At 39.9% G+C, this 26,333-nt stretch overlaps 1 protein-coding gene across 7 annotated transcripts in view; it reads right to left on the bottom strand.

Annotated features, from left to right (window-relative positions):
- LTBP1 (latent transforming growth factor beta binding protein 1) overlaps positions 1 to 26,333 on the bottom strand; it is a 423,732-nt gene that overhangs the window by 179,166 nt on the left and 218,233 nt on the right. For all 7 annotated transcript variants that reach the window (XM_079941107.1, XM_079941105.1, XM_079941104.1 and 4 more), the window contains 2 exons: positions 24,977 to 25,251; positions 143 to 245 (listed from right to left, as the gene is read on the bottom strand). In XM_079941107.1, the coding sequence (XP_079797233.1) occupies positions 143 to 245; positions 24,977 to 25,251 (378 nt within the window). The remainder of the gene's footprint in view (positions 1 to 142; positions 246 to 24,976; positions 25,252 to 26,333) is intronic.

The raw sequence follows: 26,333 nt of genomic DNA on the forward strand, positions 1-26,333 counted from the left end.
TGAAAATGCAACTTATCACACTACGTTCTACAATTCAATGCGATTTCTTTGAAGTCTAATGTTGTCTCACCATTAAAACCGTAATCATAAGGAAACAGATACGTTACATTAACCTGCAAAGGAATGATGATACGTCACTTACACGGCTTCTTGGGGCATTTCTGGCATTTATGAAAGCCCCAGGAGGTACCCACGGTTCCACAGCAGTCCTCCTGCTTTGAAAGGCCAGGAAGCGCTTTGCCACACTGCAATGATGAGGTGTGAAATACAAAGGTTAATTGAATGCAGGATGCCCAGCTCCAGAGCACTGCTGTGCTTCACAGCCACATTATAAAACAGTTCCCTTGTTATTGACACAGAACGGGGCGGCAGGGGGTGGGGGGGTGGCAGGGGGACCTCTAAAACCTCAGAACAAAACACCAGCACACAATATCGCACTCAAGTAAACATGCATATTTCCAAGAGCTCCTTGGCATTTTTAGGGTCTTCAGAAAACCTGTCACTGTTCAGAGCACTTTATAAAACTTAACTCTCCAATGTCACTTCTTCCTTAGTAAGAACCTCAAAACTTAAAAGATAAACTTTTTATAGATAACTAATAAGAACCTACTGTATAGTACAGGGAACTCTATTCAATACTCTGTAATGATCTATATGGAAACAGAATCTAAAAAAGAGTGGATATGTGTATATGTGTAACTGACTCACTTTGCTGTACAGCAGAAACTAACACAACATTGTAATCTACTATACTCTGATTAAAAAATTAATTTAAAAAATTTTAAAAATTAATAAAAGATAAACTTTTTAAATTTGAGGTTTAATTGCCTGTTGAAATCTCTGCCGTGGACACTCAGGGAACAGGGCTGTAAGGGTGAGGCATGTACAGAGACCTTGAGGATGTGGCACAGACCCCACCTAAAGAGGCCATTGGTCCTCCTGTAACACCAAGGCCTGGGCAGGGACAGGATATGATCACGGGCTGAGCCAGATCAGCTCTGGACAAAAGGCTCCAGGCACCCTGACCCAGGGAAGTCAGCCAAGCTAGGAAGGTGCTGGCAGGTTTAAGTCGGGCCAGCAGGCAGAAGAGCCAGGCGCAGAGGCCACCTGAGCAACACGAGTTGACAGATGTGAAGATCCATCTCATCTTATGGTCAACCGAGGTCAGAAGAGGCTGAGAGGCAGGATCCTAAAGTTAGACCAACTCAGTGGGGTTGGGAAGGCTCTAGGACAACAGATTCTGCTCTGTGCACGGATCTGGAGGCCAGCTGTGCAGAAGGGCCACCTGACTCCTCATCCCTATTGTGCAGGCTAAGCCCACGCCCCAGATCTAAGGGGTCCCTCTGCCTCAGTCTCTGTAAGATTCTCCAAATGGTTTCCAGAGTCATCTTTCCAAAGACAAGTCTGATCACATCACTCTGAAAACCTTCAGCGACTCTCCACTGTCTGAAGACTGCAACCTCCCTAGCATGATACATGGGACCTTCCTGTTCTCACCTTAGACAATCTTTCTCTCTGTCCCCTTCCACCTCTCTACATCCATTCTTCAGGCACACCAAAGGACTCCTTATCTTCTGTACAAACTGTCTTTCCAAAAGTTTCTCCTCTCTGGAACGCCCTGCCTTCTTCTTTTGCCTTGAGAAACTTTCTTTATCCCTTAATCCCCAGCCCTGCAGAACCCTCACCACAAAGCCTCCTCTCTCCTCAATTTCAGCAAGTTCCTCCAACCATCCCCTCTACTCCGGGGCACTTTCTACACAATTCCACTGCTTCCCCTACGCTTTTTAATTAAACACACAGATGTATCTTATTTATATCCCAATACACAGTACACATTGCAAATAAACGCTCAATAGAAGTGGAAGAAAGGAGCAAACAACCTGAGGAACTAGGAAACCAACAAACTAGTTGCCATCCATTCAAGCAAGCGGTGGTTCTGGGAAAAACCATGGAAATTAGTAAACTCGCCCAGGCTAGCAAGCAGAACTCAGGGACAAAAAGCTGGGGCAGGTGGTGACTCGAAGAAGGGCAGCAGTGAGTAGACACCAGTCACCTGGCAGGCCTCCAGGGACAGCGCTGCTTTCCCACCAGGTCTACCCATGCAGCATTCCCAACGAGGCTCTAAGTAACTACATGTCCCAATTGTAAAACAAAACCAGAGAAGGCTCAGCTCAGCTAATGAAGTTTTTGTTACATCACAGCTTTGAATTCCTTAGGTTTTTGTGGTTTTTAATGATTTCAACAGGATGTTGTATGCTCTCCAAAAATAGTGTATGATAAGCAGGAGGAGGGGAGGGGGGAAAGGGGAAGGGAGTGTGAACACTTGTACAAAATGGAGAACCTGAGGGAAGAAGAGCGCACACTGGCTGGATTGAGGTAGCTCCCAGACTCCTTTAGCTTAATCACAGAAGGCTTAAATCTAAAATATGAAGCACGGAAGAAAGAACAGTGCTCCAGGCATAAGACTGGAAGCAAAATGATTATGTTAAGAACACAGAAGGGCTTCCCTGGTGGCACAGTGGTTGAGAGCCCACCTGCCGATGCACGGGACACGGGTTCGTGCCCCGGTCTCAGAGGATCCCACATGCCACGGAGCGACTGGGCCCATGAGCCATGGCTGCTGAGGCTGCGCGTCCGGAGCCTGTGCTCCGCAACGGGAGAGGCCACAACAGCGAGAGGCCAGAGGTGTCTACTGTTGCAGTCCACTGCCAAAATTTTCTTATGGTTTATTTCCAGTTTTATCAGTCAGACTTACATAGGACACCAGTGCACATCCCATGTAGTCCATTCTTGTCACAGACTCTCTAGGTTCTTCCTTTCACCAAGCAAAACTCTCAACACTTGCCGATTTTATATGCTCTAAATTTTAGTAGCAGTTAAAATCCAATTTTCACCTTGGATTCTGAGAATGTTTTATTTGGGAAGGCAAAAATAAATCATTTTTCCTGACCAGGCCTCCAAAAACGTACAAGGTTTTCATTACAGGATTCAGGCCGCTTTATCCCATGGCCTTGTTTTGCGGGTCCACCTCCAAGAGCAGCTCAAGCCATCCAAATCGATTAAATAAATGGCAGCGTAGGTGGTACCATGACACTGTGTGTTCTTCTCAAAACTGGGTCTGCACAGTATGAGGACAGACTGCAAGGGATGAAACCAGGCTTATAACAAGGCACAAGGTTTCATGTACGCCCCTTTAGTTATTTAACAATGCAGAGACTTCAACGTGTAGCTAGAAACTCCACCTGAGACATCTTTGTGGCCAGATGAGGGCTCTCACACAAGAGACTACTCAGCACCACTACGTCTTACCTGGATGTAGGAAGCATCTAGAGTAAAAGAAGGTAGAGAAAGAATCTCCCCTCCACACCAAAAGGCCACATTGGAGACAACCACATTGAAAAGGATGTTAGAATCTGGGATGACCTTCTCTCAGAATGGAAGATTCTACTTCTCCATGAGACATTATCACATGGACACAGGCTGACTCTATTGAACCACATTTTTATTCCCAGATTAAAGTGATTTTTACAACTTAAAAATACAAACGAGAGAGGGCAGACAGCAGAATAAGAACTACAATCCTGCAGCCTGTGAAAAAAACCCACTTTCACAGAAAGACAGACAAGATGAAAAGGCAGAGGGCTATGTACCAGATGAAGTAACAAGATAAAACCCCAGAAAAACAACTAAATGAAGTGGAGACAGGCAACCTTCCAGAAAAAGAATTCAGAATAATGATAGTGAAGATGATCCAGGACCTCAGAAAAAGAATGGAGGCAAAGATGGAGAAGATGCAAGAAATGTTTAACAAAGACCTAGAAGAATTAAAGAACAAACAAACAGAGATGAACAATACAGTAACTGAAATGAAAACTACACTAGAAGGAATCAATAGCAGAATGACTGAGGCAGAAGAACGGATAAGTGACCTGGAAGACAGAATGGTGGAATTCACTGCTGCAGAACAGAATAACGAAAAAAGAATGAAAAGAAATGAAGACAGCCTAAGAGACCTCTGCGACAACATTAAATGCAACAACATTCACATTATAGGGGTCCAAGAAGGAGAAGAGAGAGAGAAAGGACCAGAGAAAATATTTGCAGAGATTATGGTGGAAAACTTCCCTAACATAGGAAAGGAAATAGCCACCCAAGTCCGGGAAGCGCAGCGAGTCCCATACAGGATAAACCCAAGGAGAAGCACACCAAGACACATAGTAATCAAATTGCAAAAATTAAAGACAAGGAAAAATTACTGAAAGCAGCAAGGGAAAAACAACAAATAACATACAAGGGAACTCCCATAAGGTTAACAACTGATTTCTCAGCAGAAACTCTACAAGCCAGAAGGGAGTGGCATGATATACTTAAAGTGATGAAAGGGAAGAACCTACAACCAAGATTACTCTACCCAGCAAGGATCTCATTCAGATTCGATGGAGAAATCAAAACCTTTACAGACAAGCAAAAGCTAAGAGAATTCAGCACCACCAAACCAGCTCTACAACAAATGGAAAAGGAACTTCTCTAAGTGAGAAACACAAGAGAAGAAAAGGACCTACAAAAACAAAAACAAAACAATTAAGAAAATGGTCATAGGAACATACATATCGATAACTACCTTAAACGTGAATGGATTAAATGCTCCAACCAAAAGACACAGGCTTGCTGAATGGATACAAAAACAAGACCCATATGTATGCTGTCTACAGGAGACCCACTTCAGACCTAGGGACACATACAGACTGAAAGTGAGGGACTGGAAAAAATATTCCATGCAAATGGAAATCAAAGAAAGCTGGAGTAGCAATACTCATATCAGATAAAATAGACTTTAAAATAAAGAATGTTACAAGAGACAAGGAAGGACACTACATAATGGTCAAGGGATCAATCCAAGAAGAAGATATAACAATTATAAATATATATGCACCCAACACAGGAGCACTTCAATACATAAGGCAACTGCTAACAGCTGTAAAAGAGGAAATCGACAGTAACACAATAATAGTGGGGGACTTTAACACCTCAATTGCTCCTATGGACAGATCATCCAAAATGAAAATAAATAAGGAAACAGAAGCTTTAAATGACACAATAGACCAGATAGATTTAGTTGATATTTATAGGACATTCAATCCAAAAACAGCAGATTACACTTTCTTCTCAAGTGTGCACGGAACATTCTCCAGGATAGATCACATCTTGGGTCATAAATCAAGCCTCAGTAAATTGAAGAAAACTGAAATCATATCAAGCATCTTTTCTGACCACAACGCTATGAGATTAGAAATGAATTACAGGGGAAAAAAACGTAAAACACACAAACACATGGAGGCTAAACACTATGTTACTAAATAACCAAGAGATCACTGAAGAAATCAAAGAGAAAATAAAAAAATACCCGGAGAAAAATGACAATGAAAACAAGACAATCCAAAACCTATGGGATGCAGCAAAAGCAGTTCTAAGAGGGAATTTTATAGCTATACAAGCCTACCTTAAGAAACAAGAAAAATCTCAAATAAACAACCTAACCTCACACCTAAAGGAACTAGAGAAAGAAGAACAAACAAAACCCAAAGTTAGCAGAAGGAAAGAAATCATAAAGATCAGAGCAGAAATAAATGAAATAGAAACAAAGAAAACAATAGCAAAGATCAGTAAAACTAGAAGCTGGTTCTTTGAGAAGATAAACAGAATTGATAAACCATTAGCAAGACTCATCAAGAAAAAGAGGGAGAGGACTCAAGTCAATAAAATTAGAAATGAAAAAGGAAAAGTTACAACAGGCACTGCAGAAATACAAAGCATCCTAAGAGACTACTACCAGCAACTCTATGCCAATAAAATGGACAACCTGGAAGAAATGGCCAAATTCTTAGAAAGGTATAGCCTTCCAAGACTGAACCAGGAAGAAACAGAAAATATGAACAATCCAATCACAAGTAATGAAATTGTGATTAAAAATCTTCCAGCAAACAGAAGTCCAGGACCAGATGGCTTCACAGGTGAATTCTATCAAACATCTAGAGAATAGCTAACACCCACCCTTCTCAAACTCTTCCAAAAAATTGCAGAGGAAGGAACACTCCCAAACTCATTCTACGAGGCCACCATCACCCTGATAGCAAAACCAGACAAAGATACTACAAAAAAAGAAAATTACAGACCAATATCACTGATAAATATAGATGCAAAAATCCTCAGCAAAATACAAGCAAACAGAATCCAATAACACATTAAAAGGATCATACACCATGATCAAGTGGGATTTATCCCAGGGATGCAAGGATTCTTCAATACATGCAAATCAATCAATGTAATACACCACATTAACAAACTGAAGAATAAAAACCATATGATCATCTCAATAGATGCAGAAAACGCTTTTGACAAAATTCAACACCCATTTATGATAAAAACTCTCCAGAAAGTGGGCATAGAGGGAACCTACCTCAACATAATAAAGGCCATATACAACAAACCCACAGCAAACATCATTCTCAATGGTGAAAAACTGAATGCATTTCCTCTAAGATCAGGAATAAGACAAGGATGTCCACTCTCACCACTATTATTCAACACAGTTTTGGAAGTCCTAGCCACAGCAATCAGAGAAGAAAAAGAAATAAAAGGAATCCAAATCAGAAAAGAAGAAATAAAGCTGTCACTGTTTGCAGATGACATGATACTGTACATAGAGAATCCTAAAGATGCTACCAGAAAACTCCTAGAGATAATCAATGAAGTTGGTAAAGTTGCAGGATACAAAATTAATGCACAGAAATCTCTTGCATTCCTATAAACTAATGATGAAAAATCTGAAAGAGAAATTAAGGAAACACTCCCATTTACCACTGCAACAAAAAGAATAAAATACCTAGGAATAAACCTTCCTAGGGAGACAAAAGTCCTGTATGCAGAAAACTATAAGACACTGATGAAAGAAATTAAAGATGATACCAACAGATGGAGAGATATACCATGTTCTTGGATTGGAAGAATCAATATTGTGAAATGACTATACTACCCAAAGCAATCTACAGATTCAATGCAATCCCTATCAAATTACCAATGGCATTTTTTACGGAACTAGAACAAAAAATCTTAAAATTTGTATGGAGACACAAAAGACCCCGAATAGCCAAAGCAGTCTTGAGGGAAAAAAACAGAGCTGGAGGAATCAGACTCCCTGACTTCGGACTATACCACAAAGCTACAGTAATCAAGATAATATGGTACTGGCACAAAAACAGAAACATAGATCAATGGAACAAGATCGAAAGCCCAGAGGTAAACCCAGGCACCTACGGTCAACTAATCTATGACAAAGGAGGCAAGGATATACAATTGAGAAAAGACAGTCTCTTCAACAAGTGGTGCTGGGAAAACTGGACAGCTACATGTAAAAGAATGAAAGTAGAACACTCCCTAACACCATACACAAAAATAAACTCAAAATGGATTAGAGACCTAAATGTAAGACCGGACACTATAAAACTCCTAGAGGAAAACATAGGAAGAACACTCTTTGACATAAATCACAGCAAGATCTTTTTTGACCCACCTCCTACAGTAATGGAAATAAAAACAAAAATAAACAAATGGGACCTAATGAAACTTAAAAGCTTTTGCACAGCAAAGAAAACCATAAAGACGAAAAGACAACCCTCAGAATGCAAGAAAGTATTTGCAGATGAGTCAACGGACAAAGGCTTAATCTCCAAAATATATAAACAGCTCATGCAGCTCAATATTAAAGAAAGAAACAACCCAATCCAAAAATGGGCAGAAGACTAAACAGACATTTCTCCAAAGAAGACATACAGATGGCCAAGAAGCACATGAAAAGCTGCTCAACATCACTAATTATTAGAGAAATGCAAATCAAAAGTACAATAAGGTATCATCTCACACCAGTTAGAATGGGCTTCATCAGAAAATCTACAGACAACAAATGCTGGAGAGGGTATGGAGAAAATGGAATCTCTTGCACTGCTGGTGTGAATGTAAACTGATACAGCCACTATGGAGAACAGTATGGAGGTTCCTTTTAAAACTAAAAATAGAATTACTATATGATCCAGCAATCCCACTACTGGGCATATACCCTGAGAAAACCATAATTCAGAAAGACACATGCACTCCAATGTTCAGTGCAGCCCTATTTACAATATCCAATAGCCAGGTCATGGAAGCAACCTAAATGCCCATCGACAGATGAATGGATAAAGAAGGTGTGGCACATATATACACTGGAATATTACTCAGCCATGAAAAGGAACGAAATTGGGTCATTTTTAGAGATGTGGATGCATCTAGAGACTGTCATACAGAGTGAAGTAAGTCAGAAAGAGAAAAACAAATATCGTATATTAACGCATAAATGTGGAACCTAGAAAAATGGCACAGATGAACCGGTTTGCAGGGCAGAAATTGAGACACAGGTGTAGAGCACAAACATACGGACACCAAGTGGGGAAAGCAGTGGGGGCGTGGGGGGGGTGATGAATTGGGAGATTGGGATTGACATGTATACCCTGATGTGTATAAAACTGATGACTAATAAGAACCTGCTGTATAATAAAATAAATAAAATGCAAAAATTTAAAAAACAAAAGAAAAGAAACAAAAAAAACAAATGAATTTCTCCTGTGTGAATCATTCACCACATTTTCAGAGAAAGCCTGTCTCTCATTGCAAGGCATATCTTATTAGAAATCCAGAAGAAATGCGCTAACTTTATAATCCAATATTTAGCTATTTCAAGTCAGAAAGAAAAATCTACTCTGTCCATCGATCAATGTGATAAAGCTCCTCAAAAAGTTCCCACAACCTCTGGCTGCAGATAGGGGACGCTCTAACCCCACATGTCCCTTCTATGATTCAGCAAATGTATGACCCACCTAGAGGTGTCCAAACAGAACAAGGAAGGTTCTGGCAACTGGGTCCTGTGAGTATCAACTGAAGAAAGTAGAGATAATAAGACAGATGGCAGAGTTCAGATATGTTAAACAAACTTGCTGTTTGAAGTTAGCTGCATGGTGAAGGTATTAGCAGGACTAAAGGTTGCAAATCACAGGAAGAAAGGATTCAGCTCATTAAGCAGGAGACCTTTTCAACAGTTAATAATCCTCAACAATGGAAGAGGTCAATATCTTCCCTGGGAATGGAGGCTGGAGGATCATCTCTCAGGAATGCTCAGGGTATGAAGTAGATGACTCTTAGGGTTTCTGCCAGGTCTAGGGTTCCATGCTCAGTATACACTGACAGGTTGCATTACTTGATTTAGGAAATGCAAATTACTACACACTAGAGAAACCCCAAGTACTTCTGTTGCTCTCACGTCTCTACAGGACTGTGTCTGGGCAGATGCATTCCTACCCATCTCCTGTGTCTCACACCTCGTCCCTCAAATCAACATCACCAGAGATGCTCACCCCAGCCTGAGAGGTGAGGACTTACGCAAACTAGAGAGAAAAGGGAAAAACAAATAGAGCTACTCCCAGTCCGAATCACCATGATTCTTAAAAGATTGGGTGCATGAAAATAATTCGACCTTTCCTATCTGCATACCTGTATTAGCACTATATATCAGAAGGTAAGACTATTTAAAAATCATTACAATTACTCCTTGAATGTTCATGGTTTGACTTTTACAACAAAAAATTATTGCAAGCAATGGTGTAAAAGCCTTTGTTAAACATTGTTAAGAATTAACAGACTGCAAGACACGGTACTTTTCTAAATCTTGACCTGATTGAGAACACTTATCTGCAGACTTATCTGAAAAACTTACCTTGCAAATCCTCAGTTTTAAAACACCATACCACTTTCCTGATACTCAAAATAAAGCTGTGATGACAACTGGTTTTAGATCTCCCTATAAATATATGAGCTGGAATGATAAGTTTTCAACTTATCATGGCTTCTATTTTTTGTCAATTAAAATCTCACCACTGGAGTTGCTTCAGAGATGAACAATTGCTTGAAGAGATTGTGATAAACATTGGAGTGTGGTTTCAAGAGATTCAATTTTCATACCTTAAGATTACTGGTACCTATAATATCCTCATTTCAAGAACGTTTGCTACACTGGGCCAGTGGATCTTCTCCAAGGAAGATTCAGCCTTGGGAAAAAGGAAGGAGTACTGGATTGGAATCATTACAGCTGGATCTAAACCCCAGCTCTCTCTGACGAGATGTTCCACAGATTATCCAGCCTCTCCTGACCAGTACTGAGACAATGGGACAGTAATCCCAACTTCAAAGGATTGTGGTGAGATTAAATGATACATGTCCAAGCATGGTTGACCTTACCCCATCAGCCGCTGTGCAGGGACTAAAAGAAGGTGATCTTTTGGGGTGTGTTCTGCACCAGGACATAGTGTTTGGTAAGCAGAGCATGGGCTGGACCTGCACCGTCCTCCTCAGCTTATATCTTGTGTGGATGCAACCTATCAAGTGGTACAGTGCTGGCCAATTTGTTAGGCTCTCAGGATACATTTCTTAAAAGGGTTCAGATATTTCAGTAGTAGAAGGGTCACTTCATGAAGATGGCCACCATGTCAAGGACCCACTACTTAAGACATTTAAAAATGTTAATAGTGAAGTACTCTTACAAATTATCCTTATCACATGTATGTAGCTCACTTTATTTTGTTATCAGGAACCATTATACACTGAAGTATAAAATACTTTGAGTTTGAATAAAGAACATTTTCTCAAAGAGATTAAGGCGCTAGAACCAAAGAACAAATAAACAGAACCTAAAGTGTTAAAGGAATACAGATTTTTAAAATGCTCCTAGAGATTGCATCAAAGTAAAACATGAAAGAAGAGAGGCTGATGCATTGCAACTCTTTCTTGCAAGAGTGTGCAGAGCTGTGTTTAGGCAAGAACTGAAACAAGGCAGTGACTCAACGGCTGGACTGGGGAGAGAGATTCCAAAGGGATGGAGCGGCTTTAACTAAGCCCAATACCTAATACAACTGGAAGAGACCCCAGGGCGAGGGCGGGGGAAGGACAGAGGAAGGCAGGCCAAATGCAAAGGAACAGCAAGCCAGTGGGGAAAGTCAGAGAATGAGGTGGAGCTAAGCCATGGAGAATTCTCCCAATGTGGGAGTCAATCTGTAGTTGGATATCAAAATTAATCAGGAGACAGGGAAAAGCAAAGGTAACCATTCCTTTTCCCAAAAGTTTTGGATTGCTTCCAGTGAGATATTTGACATCCTTGAAGCAGTGTGGCAAACGTGGAAATATTGATAAAGAGGAGGAAGAAGAGGAAGAAAAGAGTATGTTTTTATAAAAGTATAGTATTCTACATCTGGTACTTCCCCTCAAAAGTAAGTAAGAATTATCGGGATAGAGTACATCATTCATGGGGGGAAAAAGGGAAGAAATTATATTTAAGGTCAACATGATCAGTAATAGAGGACCAAAATATAAAATTGGATAATTATTAAAGGCCCGTGAGCTATACTTCTCCTCACATGACTAGCAGAAGGGGGTTTTTAAGTTCACCACAAATGATCTCTTTCCCAACAAATGCTGTCCCAGTAAGAGAGGTCCCAACACAAAACAAACTCCCAGGCATCTCCATGTTTGGCAGAATTAGTGCTTTATGACTGTGAAATTGACCTTCCCACACAATTCTACCCCTGTGGGTCCAGTGAAAAGCAGTGTAAAGATGACCCGTAACTGAATAAATGACAGGAGCATAGTCTTTGAAGTTGGACAAACGTGGGTCCAAATCCTCACTTTACCCATCATCACCTACATGGCCATGGGCAAAACTCTCAACCTCTCTCTGCCTATTTTCTCTATAAAATGGGACTAAAAATGTCCATTTTCACAGACCTCTCAAAACTTAGACAATACATAGAGGCAGATTCTACATGAGACAGCCACATGTCCAGACATGCATGCCTCACAGTCAATATTAGACCCCTTCCTCTGGGTCCCTCATTTAAACATCCGGGCTTATTTAACAAATGACAAAGTAATCTAACAGTTACTCAATATAATACAGTGTCCCAGATTCAACTTACAGAGAAAAGATGTATAAAAAAAATAGTAAGTTAGCTCTAGATATTTAAGAAGAAACACGATATTCTTAAGATTTTGCTAAAAATGTTCAGGTTTTCACAAAAGTGCTCTGACCGGTAGAAAATGGTCAGGGAGTAAATGCTGTGGAGAGTTTGTGATTATCTGGATTTCATTTTTATTCTACTCAAGAAGGACAACATGGTATCACAATAAGTCAACCAGTTAATATCAATGTTCAAGCAGCAGATGATTTCACTTTGGGGACATCAAGATCCTTCTTGTCATATGCCATGTCTTGGTGCCAGAGGACCAAGACCATGAAGCCAAAATAGTGAAGCCTACTCTGCATCTACTCCCAAGCATACATGGTGCAATCACAAGACACCGCAGAACATGGAACTCCCTAAAACATGTCCCAGCGAATGTATCTGTTCTTTCACGTTCAGCTAGTATTACGGACTGAATGTTGGTGTGCCCCTCCATGCAAATTCACATCTAACCCCTAACAGGATGATATTAGGAGGTAAGGCCTTTGAGAGGTAATTAGGTTTAGATGAGGTCATGAGGGTGGGGCCCTTGTGATAGGATTAGTGTCCTTATAAGGAGAGGAAGACAGACCAGAGCCCTTTCTCTCTCTGCCGTCTGAAGACAGTGACAAGGTGGCCATCTACAAACCAGGAAGAGCGCCCGACCAGGAACTGAATCTCTCAACATCTTGATCTTAGACTTCCAATCTCCAGAACTATGAGAATAAATTTTGGTTGTTTCAGCCACCCAGTCTATAGTATTTTTTATGGCAGCCCAAGCTGACTTATACAGACAGCAATGGTTTCTTGTGAATCCTCCACACCCAGGAGAAATGACCTAAGAGCCTGGATGGAACAGTAGAAACAATATTGGAGCAGGAAGCAGAAAGCCTCAGTCTTGGCCCTTACCTACCATAAACTCAAAACAAGACGTGAAGCAAATTTATTTATCTCTGGACTTTAGCTTCCTCACCAATCAAATTTTAAGGATAGACTAATTGCAAATATTCGTTGATGCACCTAGATTCTATGATTTTATGAAGACTCTAGAGCAGGGGTGAGGGTAACCTGTGAAGCTCCATGTTCCTTAAATGTTCCCTGCCTGCCAGGTTGATACACTAGATTCCCTGCTGCCACATGCTTCCTAGTCCTAACATCATACCATGACCTGGACCAACTTGATCAGTGATAACCAGAATGGGCCTCCTCTCTTGGACCCTGCTTCATACCCTCTCCCTTTTCTGCTAGTCAGTATTCACAGAAAAAAGGGCAGCTCTTTCTAAAAACACTCATGGCTTTTAAATGGCTCCTTTCTAAATTATAAGAATTATAATGAATAGATGATTACCAATAGGCAAAGTATCAGAAATTATTCAAGACAGTCATGGAGACACAGATTTTCCATGCCTTGAGCGATGACTCATTTTAAAGTCACATTATGGTTGATCAACCCACTCTGCACAGGTGTCCCATAAATTATTCCAAGTGTGCAACTGCCATGCTCACCTCTACCCCCACCCAGAAGCACCTTATTCCAAGGTTCTGGCACAAAGCCTTGAGGTATTCTGGCAAACAGAAGCTACACCCTCAGTTCTCTGAATCTGGTTGAGGAATGTGAATCCCATTTTTTGAAAATCTGGGATTTCTCATAAAAACCAGAATGAGGACCCTTATGGGGAAAGTTCTCCCTGTATGTAATGTAACAATTAATCCAAACTTCTGTCACAGGGCCTCTTTGTTTCTATTAATCTTTTCGCTGTGATATAAACACATCTCCACTTTGGCAAAATGACTTCTGCCCATCTTCCGAGCAAAACAGTCCTCCAGCCTGTGGACCAACTATGGCTCCAAATCAAACTAGAAAACCTCATGAGAACTCTTCAGCGTCCATATACCAGAACATTAAATATATTCATGTCTATGTGCCAATGAGAAAAAAGGTCCAAATCTCTGAACCCTATCACTAACGTAACTATAGCAACATATTTGATCAACTTGTTCTAAACGCCTGTTGTCATAAAGGAGAATATTGTACGATGGAGCACTGGCAGGGTAACAGGCATTGTCTCATAAGAAGAAGAGGAAAACGCTTAAATACTTCCAGATTTTCTAAAAGAACTTGTAAAAAATTTGCTTTGGCTTGAGCAGAACATTCTTTACAGGCAAGATTTTTTTTGTTGTTTTTGTTTTGTTTTTTTAAAGTCCGCCCAGCTTTCTTTTATTAGAGTAATTAAAACAATGTTAGGCATGTGGTGTATCTGATACAACCATAATCCTCTGATATTTCAGGGTATTGATTTTACAAAGTATCTACTGTGACTAGGGCATTAACTGTTGGAAATGTATCCACATTGATTTCTGACAGTGTATTTGTTTAAAGCCTGCTGAAGCCAAACCATGGGCTTCAAGGAATTCCAGACAACTACTTTAGTTTTATGAAACAGTATTTTTAAAGTTACACTAAGGCAAAAATGGTTTTAAAGTAACATAAAAGGAGAAAAAATTCTTAAGCATGAAACGTATGATTCTACTTGACATCTTTTCTAAATAAACGATCAAATTTGGGCTGCCTATTTTCTCCACCTCTACAATGATTTGAGTATTTCAACAGTCAAGTCTAGCAAGCTACGATGTATGTGTCTTGCTATTCTTAAATTGCAAAAAGAATTATGTTTTTTCATGATTATATCCCAACATCATAATTCCTGTTAGCCTTTCCTTGCAGCAAAACACAAATAACATCATAAATCCTAGTACTAGCTGGTACAAACATGAAATTTATCCAAACTTCCATTACCAAGGATATTTCCTTTATAAAGTTAGACTCAAGATGAGGGAGGAAATAAAGACAGGCATGTAGGCATGGCATGGTTATTACTACAGCAATCAGATCACTCACAAATGATGAACATAAGGCCTATTCTCCCCAACGCTTATTTCTAGAATTGTATTGAGAGAAATTCTTTCTATGAAGCTTCATTGCTTGTCAGTTTCATTTTTGTTTACATAGAGATACTGAAAGGAACAAAAACCCATTTGAGGCCTCATAACACTATGTCAGCTGTAACACGTGCCTCACTTGGTTAAGCTTTCAGTTTTTCGGTATCTCATCCAAGTACACAGAACTCAAAACTAATAATTACCTGTGGTTTGGTCGCAAGTAGTATAGAAAAACTGAATGCCACAAAGCCATATTAATAAGTTTCTTCAATTCCCTGTGAGCAGGGAACCATGTCTGTCTTGACCACTGCTCTGCCACTTGTGGTGGGAACATTTACTGCTCACCAAAGAACCACTTGCTTCCCCACATGTTCTGGTCCCTTACTCTGTTAGTCAGCTTGGGCTGCCATTACGAAACTCCAGAGACTGGGTGGCTTCAACAACATTTATTTTCTCTCCCAGTTCTGGAGTGTCAAAACCCAAAATCAAGGTGCTAGCACGGCCAGTTCTGGTGAGGACTCTCTTCCTGGCTTATAAGAGGCTGCCATCTTGCTATGTCCTCACATGATGAAGAGAGGGAGCTCTCTGGTATCTCTTATTACAAGAACACTAATCCTATCGTATCAGGGCCCCACCCTTATGACTTTATTTAATCTTAATTACTTCCTTACAGACTATCTCCAATTACAGTCACATTGGGGGTTAAGACTTCTCTTGCTGTCAGAATTGAGAGGTCATTTTTCCATACAGCACAGCAGTAACATGGTGGAAACCACCATCAGCCTGAGTCCCTGAGAGATGTGTAGCACAGAGCCCTCCTGCTCACCTGTTAGACATATAGTGCATACAAAGCGTAAGCTTTTGTAATGTTTATTACTGCAGCAAAACCTAACCTACACTGACTAATACTAATATACTTACTGACAACTCACCTGTGCCCAGTACTGAGCTCAGTCTGTAAGTGGCCCTGTCCTCATGCAAAGCACAAGCTTATGGGGAAGAGAAGAGAGGCACAAAATCATCAACTTTAAAACAACTAAATTCAAAATGGTCTGATTGGATTCTACATGCAGTAAAAGGTCGGGAGGAGAGAGCAATGTGCACTGAAGGATTGAAATGCTTTTTAGAGGAGCAAACACTTGAGTCTCTGAAGTCGGGGTGGATTTGAAAGATCTTTCTAGGTACTGACTGTATTCGAGGTTTGTACAGTTTGCTTTGTCCACAGATCCTGTGCATATGTAAGTATCAGTGGTGCCTAAGATTGCAGAAAAGAAGAGAGACATCAAAATCATCACAGTCAGAGGACTGCATGACTAAAAGAGGCCTTGGTAGTCTTCTCAGCCAAACCAGTTATTTGAAAAATAAAGAAACCAAGGGCCAGAGATATGGTGACTTTGCCAAAGTGGAAAAAGAGCTACTATTTTGGAAATACCAACACAAGCTAGTCCCCTTACCTCTCTGAGCCTCAAGTTTCACTTAAGTAAATGGGAGACAAGAATACCTACTTTTCCTTGTTATGAGGTTGTTTTGAAGGTCAGGTAAGGCCATACATGTGAATGTTCTCTATCAACTATTTTATAAAAATACACGGCCTTACTAAGATGCCTGCCCCAAAGCCACAGAGCCGTCAGACCATTTTCTCAACTCCATCAAAGCTGTCCATTGCTGTCTTTGTTCAAAATATTGCTGTCTTTGTTCAAAATATTTAGAACTCCTCTCTCCGGATTTCAGAATTCTCTTCAGGGCTGAATACATGTTATTTTAAATGCCCTCAATGGTGGTATTCAGCCCACGAGAGGCTGAACTGAGCATCAGAAGCTTTCGGATTCATTGAGAATACATTAAATGGGTGAGCTGCAGAAAATCGAAGACTAGTTTTCATGTGCAGCTTGTTAACTGGTTCTGAAACACTTCCTTCAAAACCAGTTTCCAAACTGCACAACAGCAGTATCACTCGAGTAAATGCAGTCTCAAAGAGAGATCTTGTTAAAACAATATCCAATTTCATATATAAATTCTTTTTTTTTTTTTGCAGTACGCGGGCCTCTCACTGTTGTGGCCTCTCCCGTTGCGGAGCACAGGCTCCGGACGCGCAGGCTCAGCGGCCATGGCTCACGGGCCCGGCCGCTCCGCGGCATGTGGGATCTTCCCGGACCAGGGCACGAACCCCTGTCCCCTGCATCGGCAGGCGGACTCTCAACCGCTGCGCCACCAGGGAAGCCCTATAAATTCTTTTATATACAAAAGGAGAAAAAAATGGAATGAGGATGAGGAATAAAAATACAGTATTTATCATCATTGTGGGGGAAGGTACAGGGCAGAGTTGGGGAATCCTTTTATTGTCTTTCAACAAAGGGTAATGTTGCTTTTTTCACTACAACTTTATGGGTCAGGTTCTGAAGAACTGTGTTGTTTTGTTTTTTAGCAAATCAGATGATTCCACTTCATTTTAGCAAATCTCAATTCCAAGGGGTAATGCAGACAAAGCCAAGAAACAACATCAGATCCTAGAAATACCAGCTTTGACTCTTCACACATTTTTGTAACATACAGAGCCTAAACCAGCCATCGGTTCAAGTCACGGGCTCTTAAAGCCACTTCCAACGTGCTCAGAACTGTCATCTTCAAATGTAATGATCACAAAATCTTGCCACTTTGTCAACGTCAGAAGTGACACAACACGCATCCACTCTGAACTGCCCCATGATTATTTACAATGTCTACTCCTCTGAAAAAACAGGAGTCTAGTTAATAGGTATATTATTTCAGTGAGCCTTAGAGGTATAAAATATGGAAATTTGATATTCCATGTCATGATAAAGGCATTTTCACTGCCTTTATCATAAATAAAATGAAAAACATCTGAGCGGACTGAAGAAACACAAACTTGCTTGTCTATTAAACAGGTCAGGGTAAGTGAACACCTGAAGCTGACAGCCTCTTTGGTGCCCAGAAGACATCGGCCTGGGTAAAGACTCGATATTAGGCAGTAGGAAGGGTAATGTCTGGGTCATCACCCATTCTCTTAAGTACTCTACTTCAGTTCTAAGAATCTATATTTTGATTATCCTAATGTCTCAGTCCTACATTCTCAATCCAAGTAAAACCAGCGGTTCTTACCGCCACTGGCAGAAGCCCAGTGACATGGAGACATGTTCTCTTTCATGTGCAGTGTGTTTCCCCTTTGGGTCTTATCCCTGTCTTTATTGATCTTTTCAACTCCAAGGAAGAGGGCCCCTGCACAAAGTCCATCTGGCAGAGGCAGTTGGAAAGACCAATCGACACTGCAGAGGTCCAAGACCTATCACTGCGATGCATGTGACACCTTCTGCTGTTGATACAGGTAAGGTTTGGCAAGGATGGCCATTTTACAGTTGCTGGGGACGACCAGACTCCCTAACAGTCAAATATTTCTTAGATTATGCCAAAGGGCTATTTGAGTAGGATACTGAAGTAAACCCCAGATGGCATAGGAAGTGCCTGGTGTCTATGACTTATTCCACCTGAAGGAGGCCAAACTTCAGTAAATGCAATCAGCACACCCCCACAGGGGTCTCTGCTCCTGGAGAAGGCAGATGTCTGGTGGCTCTGGCCCTGCCTTCCCTCATCACTGTCCAGCAGCCCCTCTGCAAGAAGGCCAAGTTCACCTGGAGGGCTCTGACCCCAAGAGCATGTGGCCTGGGGAAATGGGGAAGAGAAGAGAGCCACATACACACCCGTACCCACTGTTGACCCAGCCTGGATGACTCAGTTCTCCTTCCCACATAAGGGATAACACAGATACAAGAGGCCAACAAGAGCCTTTGGGAAAATGTTTTATAGTTATTCTTTATTTAGACTTCTCATCTATTTATGTAGTTTATGGACTCAATTTAGGGAATTAACCAGAGTGAAAGTGTTACAACCATGCTGGCATTATCCCCCCATCAGGATAAAATTGGTACTTCATCACAGCTTCAGGCCTCACCCCAGAAATGCTCATCATCAGGGCAGAGAAGAGTCTGAGGAAATCAAAGAAGAGGTTTCTAAGCAGAACTTCATGTCCTTGATCCCTTAATTGAGCACTAAATTCCTTTTCCATCACTGAGAAGAGATTTGCAAAGTCTGCAGCCCATATCTACAGCTACATCTCTACTTATCCATCTCTGTTTTTTCTGCCGTGTGGAACTGACAGGCATCTGTTTCTCTACTTTCTCATTGGCTTCTGTGTGGTAGAAACCAGGAAATATTTTTCTTCAAAGTCCTGTGACTTTTTTAAAAAGTACTTTCAGCCATGTAGTTCAGTTACTTTTCCACTTCAGTGAGTTCACACTTTCCTGTTAATTTCTCCATGATGCTTATTTTTTTTAAAGTTTTTTTAAACAAAAGCAAAGTGCATCTGCTTGGCCCTTCAGAATTGTGTGTGTGTGTAAGTTCGTTCCAGTGTTAAGGTTTAGAGCTTGAAGATGTTATTGAATTTGTCTGCCAAAAGAGACCAATCTCCAATTAAAGAATCTTTTTCTCTAGTGGCCCATTCTGTTTCTATTCTTCCTGTCCAAAAAGAACTGTTGGAACAACTTCTGGAACCTCTAAGAGGATCCCAAACTGTTCTCATGTCATTTTAACTCAATTTTTGTCCCGGGGCTTAAAATTTATATGACCAGTAATTAAAGGAAAGAAAGGTTTTTCCAACGATATCAGGATTTCACATCAAGAAGTGGTCCTTTTCTTCCTAATCCACATAAAGCTTGTTTTCTTCTATAGAATATATATTAGAGAATTTAATCTTAGAGTGTTTCTTATGGTTTTGTAAATTAAACTGTATTTTTTAATTGAAGTACAGTTGCTGTATAATATTACATGTTACAGATATTCAATATAATGGTACACAAGTTTTCAAGTTTATACTCCATTTATAGTTATTGTAAAATATTGTCTATGTTTGCCATGTTGTACAGTATATCCTTATAGATTATTTTATACCTTATAGTTTGTACATCTTGTACCCATGGGTTTTTTTTAATCATTATGGGGATTTTATGGTTGCCAACTATGAAAGTGGGTTTGTATGTTATTTGATTATCTTTATCCGTGCTAGAGTGCTGTACTAAAAATACCCTCTCTCTTCTGTTTACATCTACTTCAGGTTTTCTAGTATTTCTATCCTTATTTAACTCAGGTATTTATACATGGAATTTGCTGCTCTTTTGGCACTTGCAATCGGAAAATCTTGAGGCACTTGAATTTTTGTCTCATCTTGTAACTCCTGTCTAATTAAGGGGCATGTTTCCACAATGAACAAAAAGCATATGATTTCACAAGGCAGCAATGGCACACCCAACATGGAAGCTGGACTCTGAACCCTACCTCTCACACAAGGTCTTTTCATACCATCTGACATCATTAGGTCACTGTAAACATTTATTTCCAGTAATTGGGCAATAAATAAAACATGTTTGAAACAACCAAACAATCAGATGCCAAATAAATCTCAAATTTAGTCACTGTTAACAGAACCAGTTTAAAATAAAGGGCACCCTTGCACAATGGAAAAAGTGTACACATTCGATGACCCTGTGGTGCAAAAATAGATTTGAGGGGTATTTTTCTGAAATTTGGCCTCTCCCTAGAGATGAAAACTTGACTGGAAATGTTGAAGTTTTAAGCACATGAAAACATGAGATTATACTGAAAGTAGTTGGTAATTATAACCCCTAGAAATGTACTTCTAATTTGCTCTATACATTGAGCAAAATCTCAGAAATGTTTTCAAATATATATGGCATACCACTGTTTACTGCAGATAGCACAGATACTTATCTCTGCCAAAATTATGACTTTTCAGCTACTTCAAACTTGATTTACATTCAAGAAACCAATTCCTCTTAGCCACCCTGTACGTTCTATTAGATTAATTTCTATTCTTCTAATACTTTAAAGTGAATTTAGTGATGCCTGTACCCAGCCTGATTCACACAGAAATCAACAGTTTATATAATCTTAAGAACAAGAAATTATTTTTAGGACTCTGAAAGATGAAACATCACTTTCTACAATAGGAAAGGTATTTCCCCCTTTATCTTGACACTTTCCATCAAGGTGAAAAACACTTTAGATATTTCCAATCCCATTATTCCTCCTCGTTCCACTTTATAATCCAAGCCAAAACAATCTCTGTTCTTATTAATTTAACTATCATCACTAAGTCTAGTCACTGGCCACTGAGTTTTCTCCATTAATCCTCTCTCACTTCATCTCTAAAACAGCACTGGACTCCATGATTGATATTCAAGAACACCTGATTCTTGACATCAATCAAAGATGGAACTGGTTAAAACAAAGGTGTAGCTACTCATCTTTACCTCACAATCCTCCCCTCCAAGGGTCAGTTAATCAATCAGAGAGCGCATTTATCTGATTTCTGAAGCCAGGGAGTTCAGAATACTCCAACTCAGCACCATCTTTTTCTTCACAACAGCCCATAATCAAATCCTGATGCTGGATTCTTCACCAAAGCCTCTGCATTAATCTCTTCATCTTTAAATTTACTTCTTAGATTGGACCCTGATCATTTCACAGTTGGACTAAGGCCAACTTCTCTTCCCTGACCTCCTCACGTCTACCAGCCCCACGTCCACTCCCATCTCATTCAAAAGCTGAAACTTTTAAAATTTTCTAAAAGTTCATTAAATGTATTAAACTTAGAGCTTTTAAGTTCATCATAAAATTATTCTATTCATAAGTCTAGGAAATGTTCACATTTTCCTTCTTTTCCTCATAAGGAGTTTTCAAATATGCTGAGATAATTCAAAGAATAATACAGTGATCACTTGCTTTCCCACCTCTCAGAGTCAACAATTTTTACAATTTTGTTATATTTGTGTATAAAAGGCATTTGAAAGTAAATTACAGACATCATAGCATTCCTCACTCAAGAATAAGGACACTACCCTACATACCTCTAACACCATTATCACACCTAAGAAAATAATAGTTCCAAAATACCATCTAATATCCAGTCCGTATTTAAACTTCCTCAATTGTTCTTCAAATGTCTTTCAGAGCTGGGTTTTGATTTTTTTAAAACCAAGATATGATTAAGGCTCATATATTATATGTGCTATTGTCTCTCTTTAGTCTCTTTCTGAGGAAGTCAATCTTTATTTTTTAACGATATGAAGAAACCAAGCAATAATACCCTACATTATCATTCTTTCTGATGTGAGGGAGTATGATAGTTTGGGCTTGTTTCTTCACCCTCAGTATTCCCTATGAGCTGGAGGTTAGGTGTAAAGGATGGATTAGATTCAGTTCACACATTTTTGGCAAGAACACCTTTAAGGTGTTGCTCTACACTTCATACTGCATCCCATCAGGAGGCATATGATATCAGCTGTCCCCCTTTTAATGATTCTGAGTTTGATCACCTGATCAATGGGGCATCATGCGATTTTTACCTTGATACCAAGTCTTTTACTTTGCCTTATGCCTCAGGTTTAAAAGGCTTCACATCTGTGCCAAAACCTGCCAGGAACTCTAAACTAATTTACTTCTCTGGTCTCTTCTGACACTTCTTCCTTACCTGTTTCTTGCAGTGTTCTCTCTCTTCTGTTTAATTTCTCCCCCACTTCTCTGTGAGCTTAGTTTCCTAACCAATCATCCATTTTCCTCCACCATCCAAGCAGTTCCTGAAATTCTATTCTATGAAGCTCCCATGAATTTAAATACACTGATCACAGTTCATGTTGGCTTTTCAACCTCAAGTTTACTGCCTCATTTTTAGAATGTGCCACAGAAACAAGGGCTTTTTCTACTAAATTTGTTTTGTATATGACCTCTAATGGCAATACATAAACAGAGGCGCTTACTGATGACTATGACATGAAGGTCTCAGTAGTTGTAATCTGCATCTAATAAGAGTTTTCTCACTGAGCAAAGCACTAGTGAGTATTTATGCAGTCGTTTCTGCCATTTATTTAAAATCCACCTGTACCTCCCTCTGTAACTATGTTTGCACACCAACCACAGCAAGAAGGCACAAATACTTCCAAACACCTTTGTAGGATACCTCTTATATACTATTGACTATTTGCCAGTAATTTTTTTTTTAATGCTTGGATCATCCTAATTGCACAAACTGGACAATCATGGGCATTCAGCAATATTTCTCACCAACAGGAAAAGCAAATATCTTCTGAGAATGTTTTCGCAAAACAGGTCTTATTTTGAAGCTGTGTATTAGTTACTACACATGCAAAATGAATTAAGAATTGAGATCACTGTCTGGATCATTCAGACCAAAAGTCAGAGAAGTATCCAGATAAGGCAAAAAAGTGTTCCACCGAGTTTGGATTATTTGGGTAACTCCACCAACTATCCAATGCATGTGGATTGTATAGTCCAGCTTAGGCCTAAAAGTAAATAATCTGCTTATATTCTTTCTAGTTAGCAATCATCTGCCTACGATTATATGTACAAGAATAACAAGTCTGTTGACATCTCATTTTCTTGCTTTTTACCATCTGTGTTCCAACTTGGAAACTAGGGAGAAGGATACTGGGCACAGAATTTTAAAAGGACCTGCTTTTTTCCTTTCTCATGACCAACCTAAGCTGAAATGACTAAACAATGCAAATGGCACCAAATTCATCCTCCTTCTCCAAGGCTTGTCTGGGGCAAACTGTGCAGCATACGAGGTTTACTTCAGCCCCATTGCCCCTATAAAAACTTGCCCTTAACACAGTAATCCAGTCTTTACTTCTAAGCTAAATGTAAACTGATGATATTCCTTCTCCAAAAAGCATGTGTTTAAACCTGGTCTTCAACTGAGGTCTTAAGTAGGCATTAAGTAGGCATTTCAGGCTCCGTAGGCAGACCAAGGTTGTGTGGGGCATCAAGCCTTCCCTGTCTTACTGAAGTTACGTGACATAAGCAATCACCTGCTCTCTTCTTATGTTTGACTCTATCAATAGGTAAGTGTCTTCTAAGCTAGTAGTTGCGTAGGTCTGTAACATTTGCAGAGCATGTCACATTACCTTGTCTAATCTTGACAAAGCCCCATATTCTTGTCTCCACTTTACAAATAAGGAAGCTGGTTCCCTGCCACCAAGTGCTGAGCCCATGGCTCTAACCAAGGTCTTATAACTCTACATGGCTGTTCTTTCCATTCTGGTCTACAAACCAATTTTACCTCCTCCCCTAGAAGAAAGGGGATGACCCAACCATGGACTTGCCCAGCACCTAAAAGTGTTCTCCAGGTTTCAAAAGCAAGAACGATTTATTCTACTCCCAACAGATATTTCACTCACACACAAACACACACACAATTTTCTGAATATTCAGGTAACAGCAGGAATAATAAATAGATCTCGCCTATTCTTCTCACAGGGGGTTCAAATCATAATCACGTGACAGGAGAAGAACCACAGGACAAAGCTATGTCATTATCACGTAATTCCAAAGCAGGAAGCACCAAGTAACTGGGGTAGAGGAACCAGTAATTTTATGTTGCTTTTACTATGCACATTCAATGATGAGTTTTAAAGAGAAGTCAGCCTCTCTCTCACTTTACGATATATAGACCTAAAGTTACACATAAATCCAATGATATTTAAAATGCACTTCAAACAACTCATGCATTGCCATTCTAGTTATAAATTTGTGTAAGAAAATAAAAGATGACAAATTATGGCAAACTTTTTCTGAAAAGGGCTTTGCAGACCATATTTTAGGCATTTCAGATCATATGACCTCATTGAAAGTATACCATCCTTCTGTCCATAGCATGAAAGCAGACACAGACAGTATGTAAATGATGGGTGTGGCTGTGCCCAATAAAGTTTTATTTACAGTAACAGGCCCACAGGTCAGTTTGCCAACCCCTTCTACAAAAAACTTATTTCTACCAAGTCTGTCTTTCCTACTACAATGAGACTATACCTAGAACACATCACTAAAATGGGCTGGGCAGTGTTGCTCACCTGCGACCCAACAGTCTCCTGGAAGCACCGGCCAAGCTGCGTCTTAGCAGCCACCGGATACACGTGAGGAATGACTTGCTGGTGGGAGTATGAGGAATGGGCCGTCTGAGTCTTCTGGACAGGAAGCCCTTGGTAAGAGACTTGGGACTGGCCTGGTTGAGCTTCTTTTACCTTCTGGCCTGTTGGGCCATCAACTCTTGAAACCTGATGTATCTGGACTGAGGCCTCAGGAGGGTGCTTCACATGGATATTGACTATGTTAGGAGGAAATTTCACTAAAACAGATTGGGAAGAAAACTTATCAGTCATAAATAATTGATATGCACATCAGGACGAAAGCAAATGTTCATGCTAGTCAGCATGAAACTAAGTTTTATATACACACATATACTTAAGTACATATATATTATACCTGGGATAAATGATACATTTTTAGTGTGTATCTATTTTTGCTGCACAGCCATTAAAAAACTCTTGAGAGTAAAAGGGGACACTCAAAAATTAAACCTGAATTTATATACTTTAAAGAATAAAACTGCTTTTACAAAGAGAAATTTAAACTTCTCACAGTAACAGATCCATGAGACAAAAATTTTTTTCAGAGGAGTCATAAAACTACGAAATTTGTGCTACTTGTGGTCATACATTCTACCAAACAAGAGTAATAAAGACTCAAGAGTTTGATTAGTTTTGAATTTCTCACAAAGTTTCCATTGTAGAGACTGTAGGATTTACAACACAATTTCACAAAGCATAGTTCTCTTACCCTTAAACCTGGTGTATACGTACTTTCGTGCTTCCTGTGATACACACAAAATACCAAAGTGTGATATTTTACATCTCTATTTTCTTTCTCTGCAGCTTTCACACAGAATTTCATCTTCCGATGCTAAGATTCAGGTTTTAAAGAATAAGAGCCAGTAACACTTCTCTGACTCCTTTTTTAAAAGTTGTGCATGTGTAAGAGGTGCCAGGTTGAAAAGAATGAATTAGTCATAGAATTTCTGAGCTCCAAGTGACCTAGTTTACCTTCCTCTACAGATGAATAAACTGAAGCCCAGGGAGGTGAGGTTACAGATTGTTTAGAACTAAAACCAAGAGCTCTTCGACTACAAAATAGACTTGGTGTTCATCAGCAGGTATTGTGTGATCTTCTAGTTTATTAATCCCATAAGGGCCAGAACACCATCTTGTTCATCTTTCCATTTCCCAGGACCTACCAGAACAGTGCCATGTATGTTTATCAGCTCTTGGTCCTGCATCACCAGAGAAAGATGGGCTCCATTTTCTTATTTCCTAGATACCATTCCCTACAGCCTAGAAAGCACTGGCACCATATACCTGGGCCCATATTCTG

The sequence above is a fragment of the Stenella coeruleoalba genome (assembly GCF_951394435.1).
Source record: "Stenella coeruleoalba genome assembly, chromosome: 13".
NCBI lineage: Eukaryota > Metazoa > Chordata > Mammalia > Artiodactyla > Delphinidae > Stenella > Stenella coeruleoalba.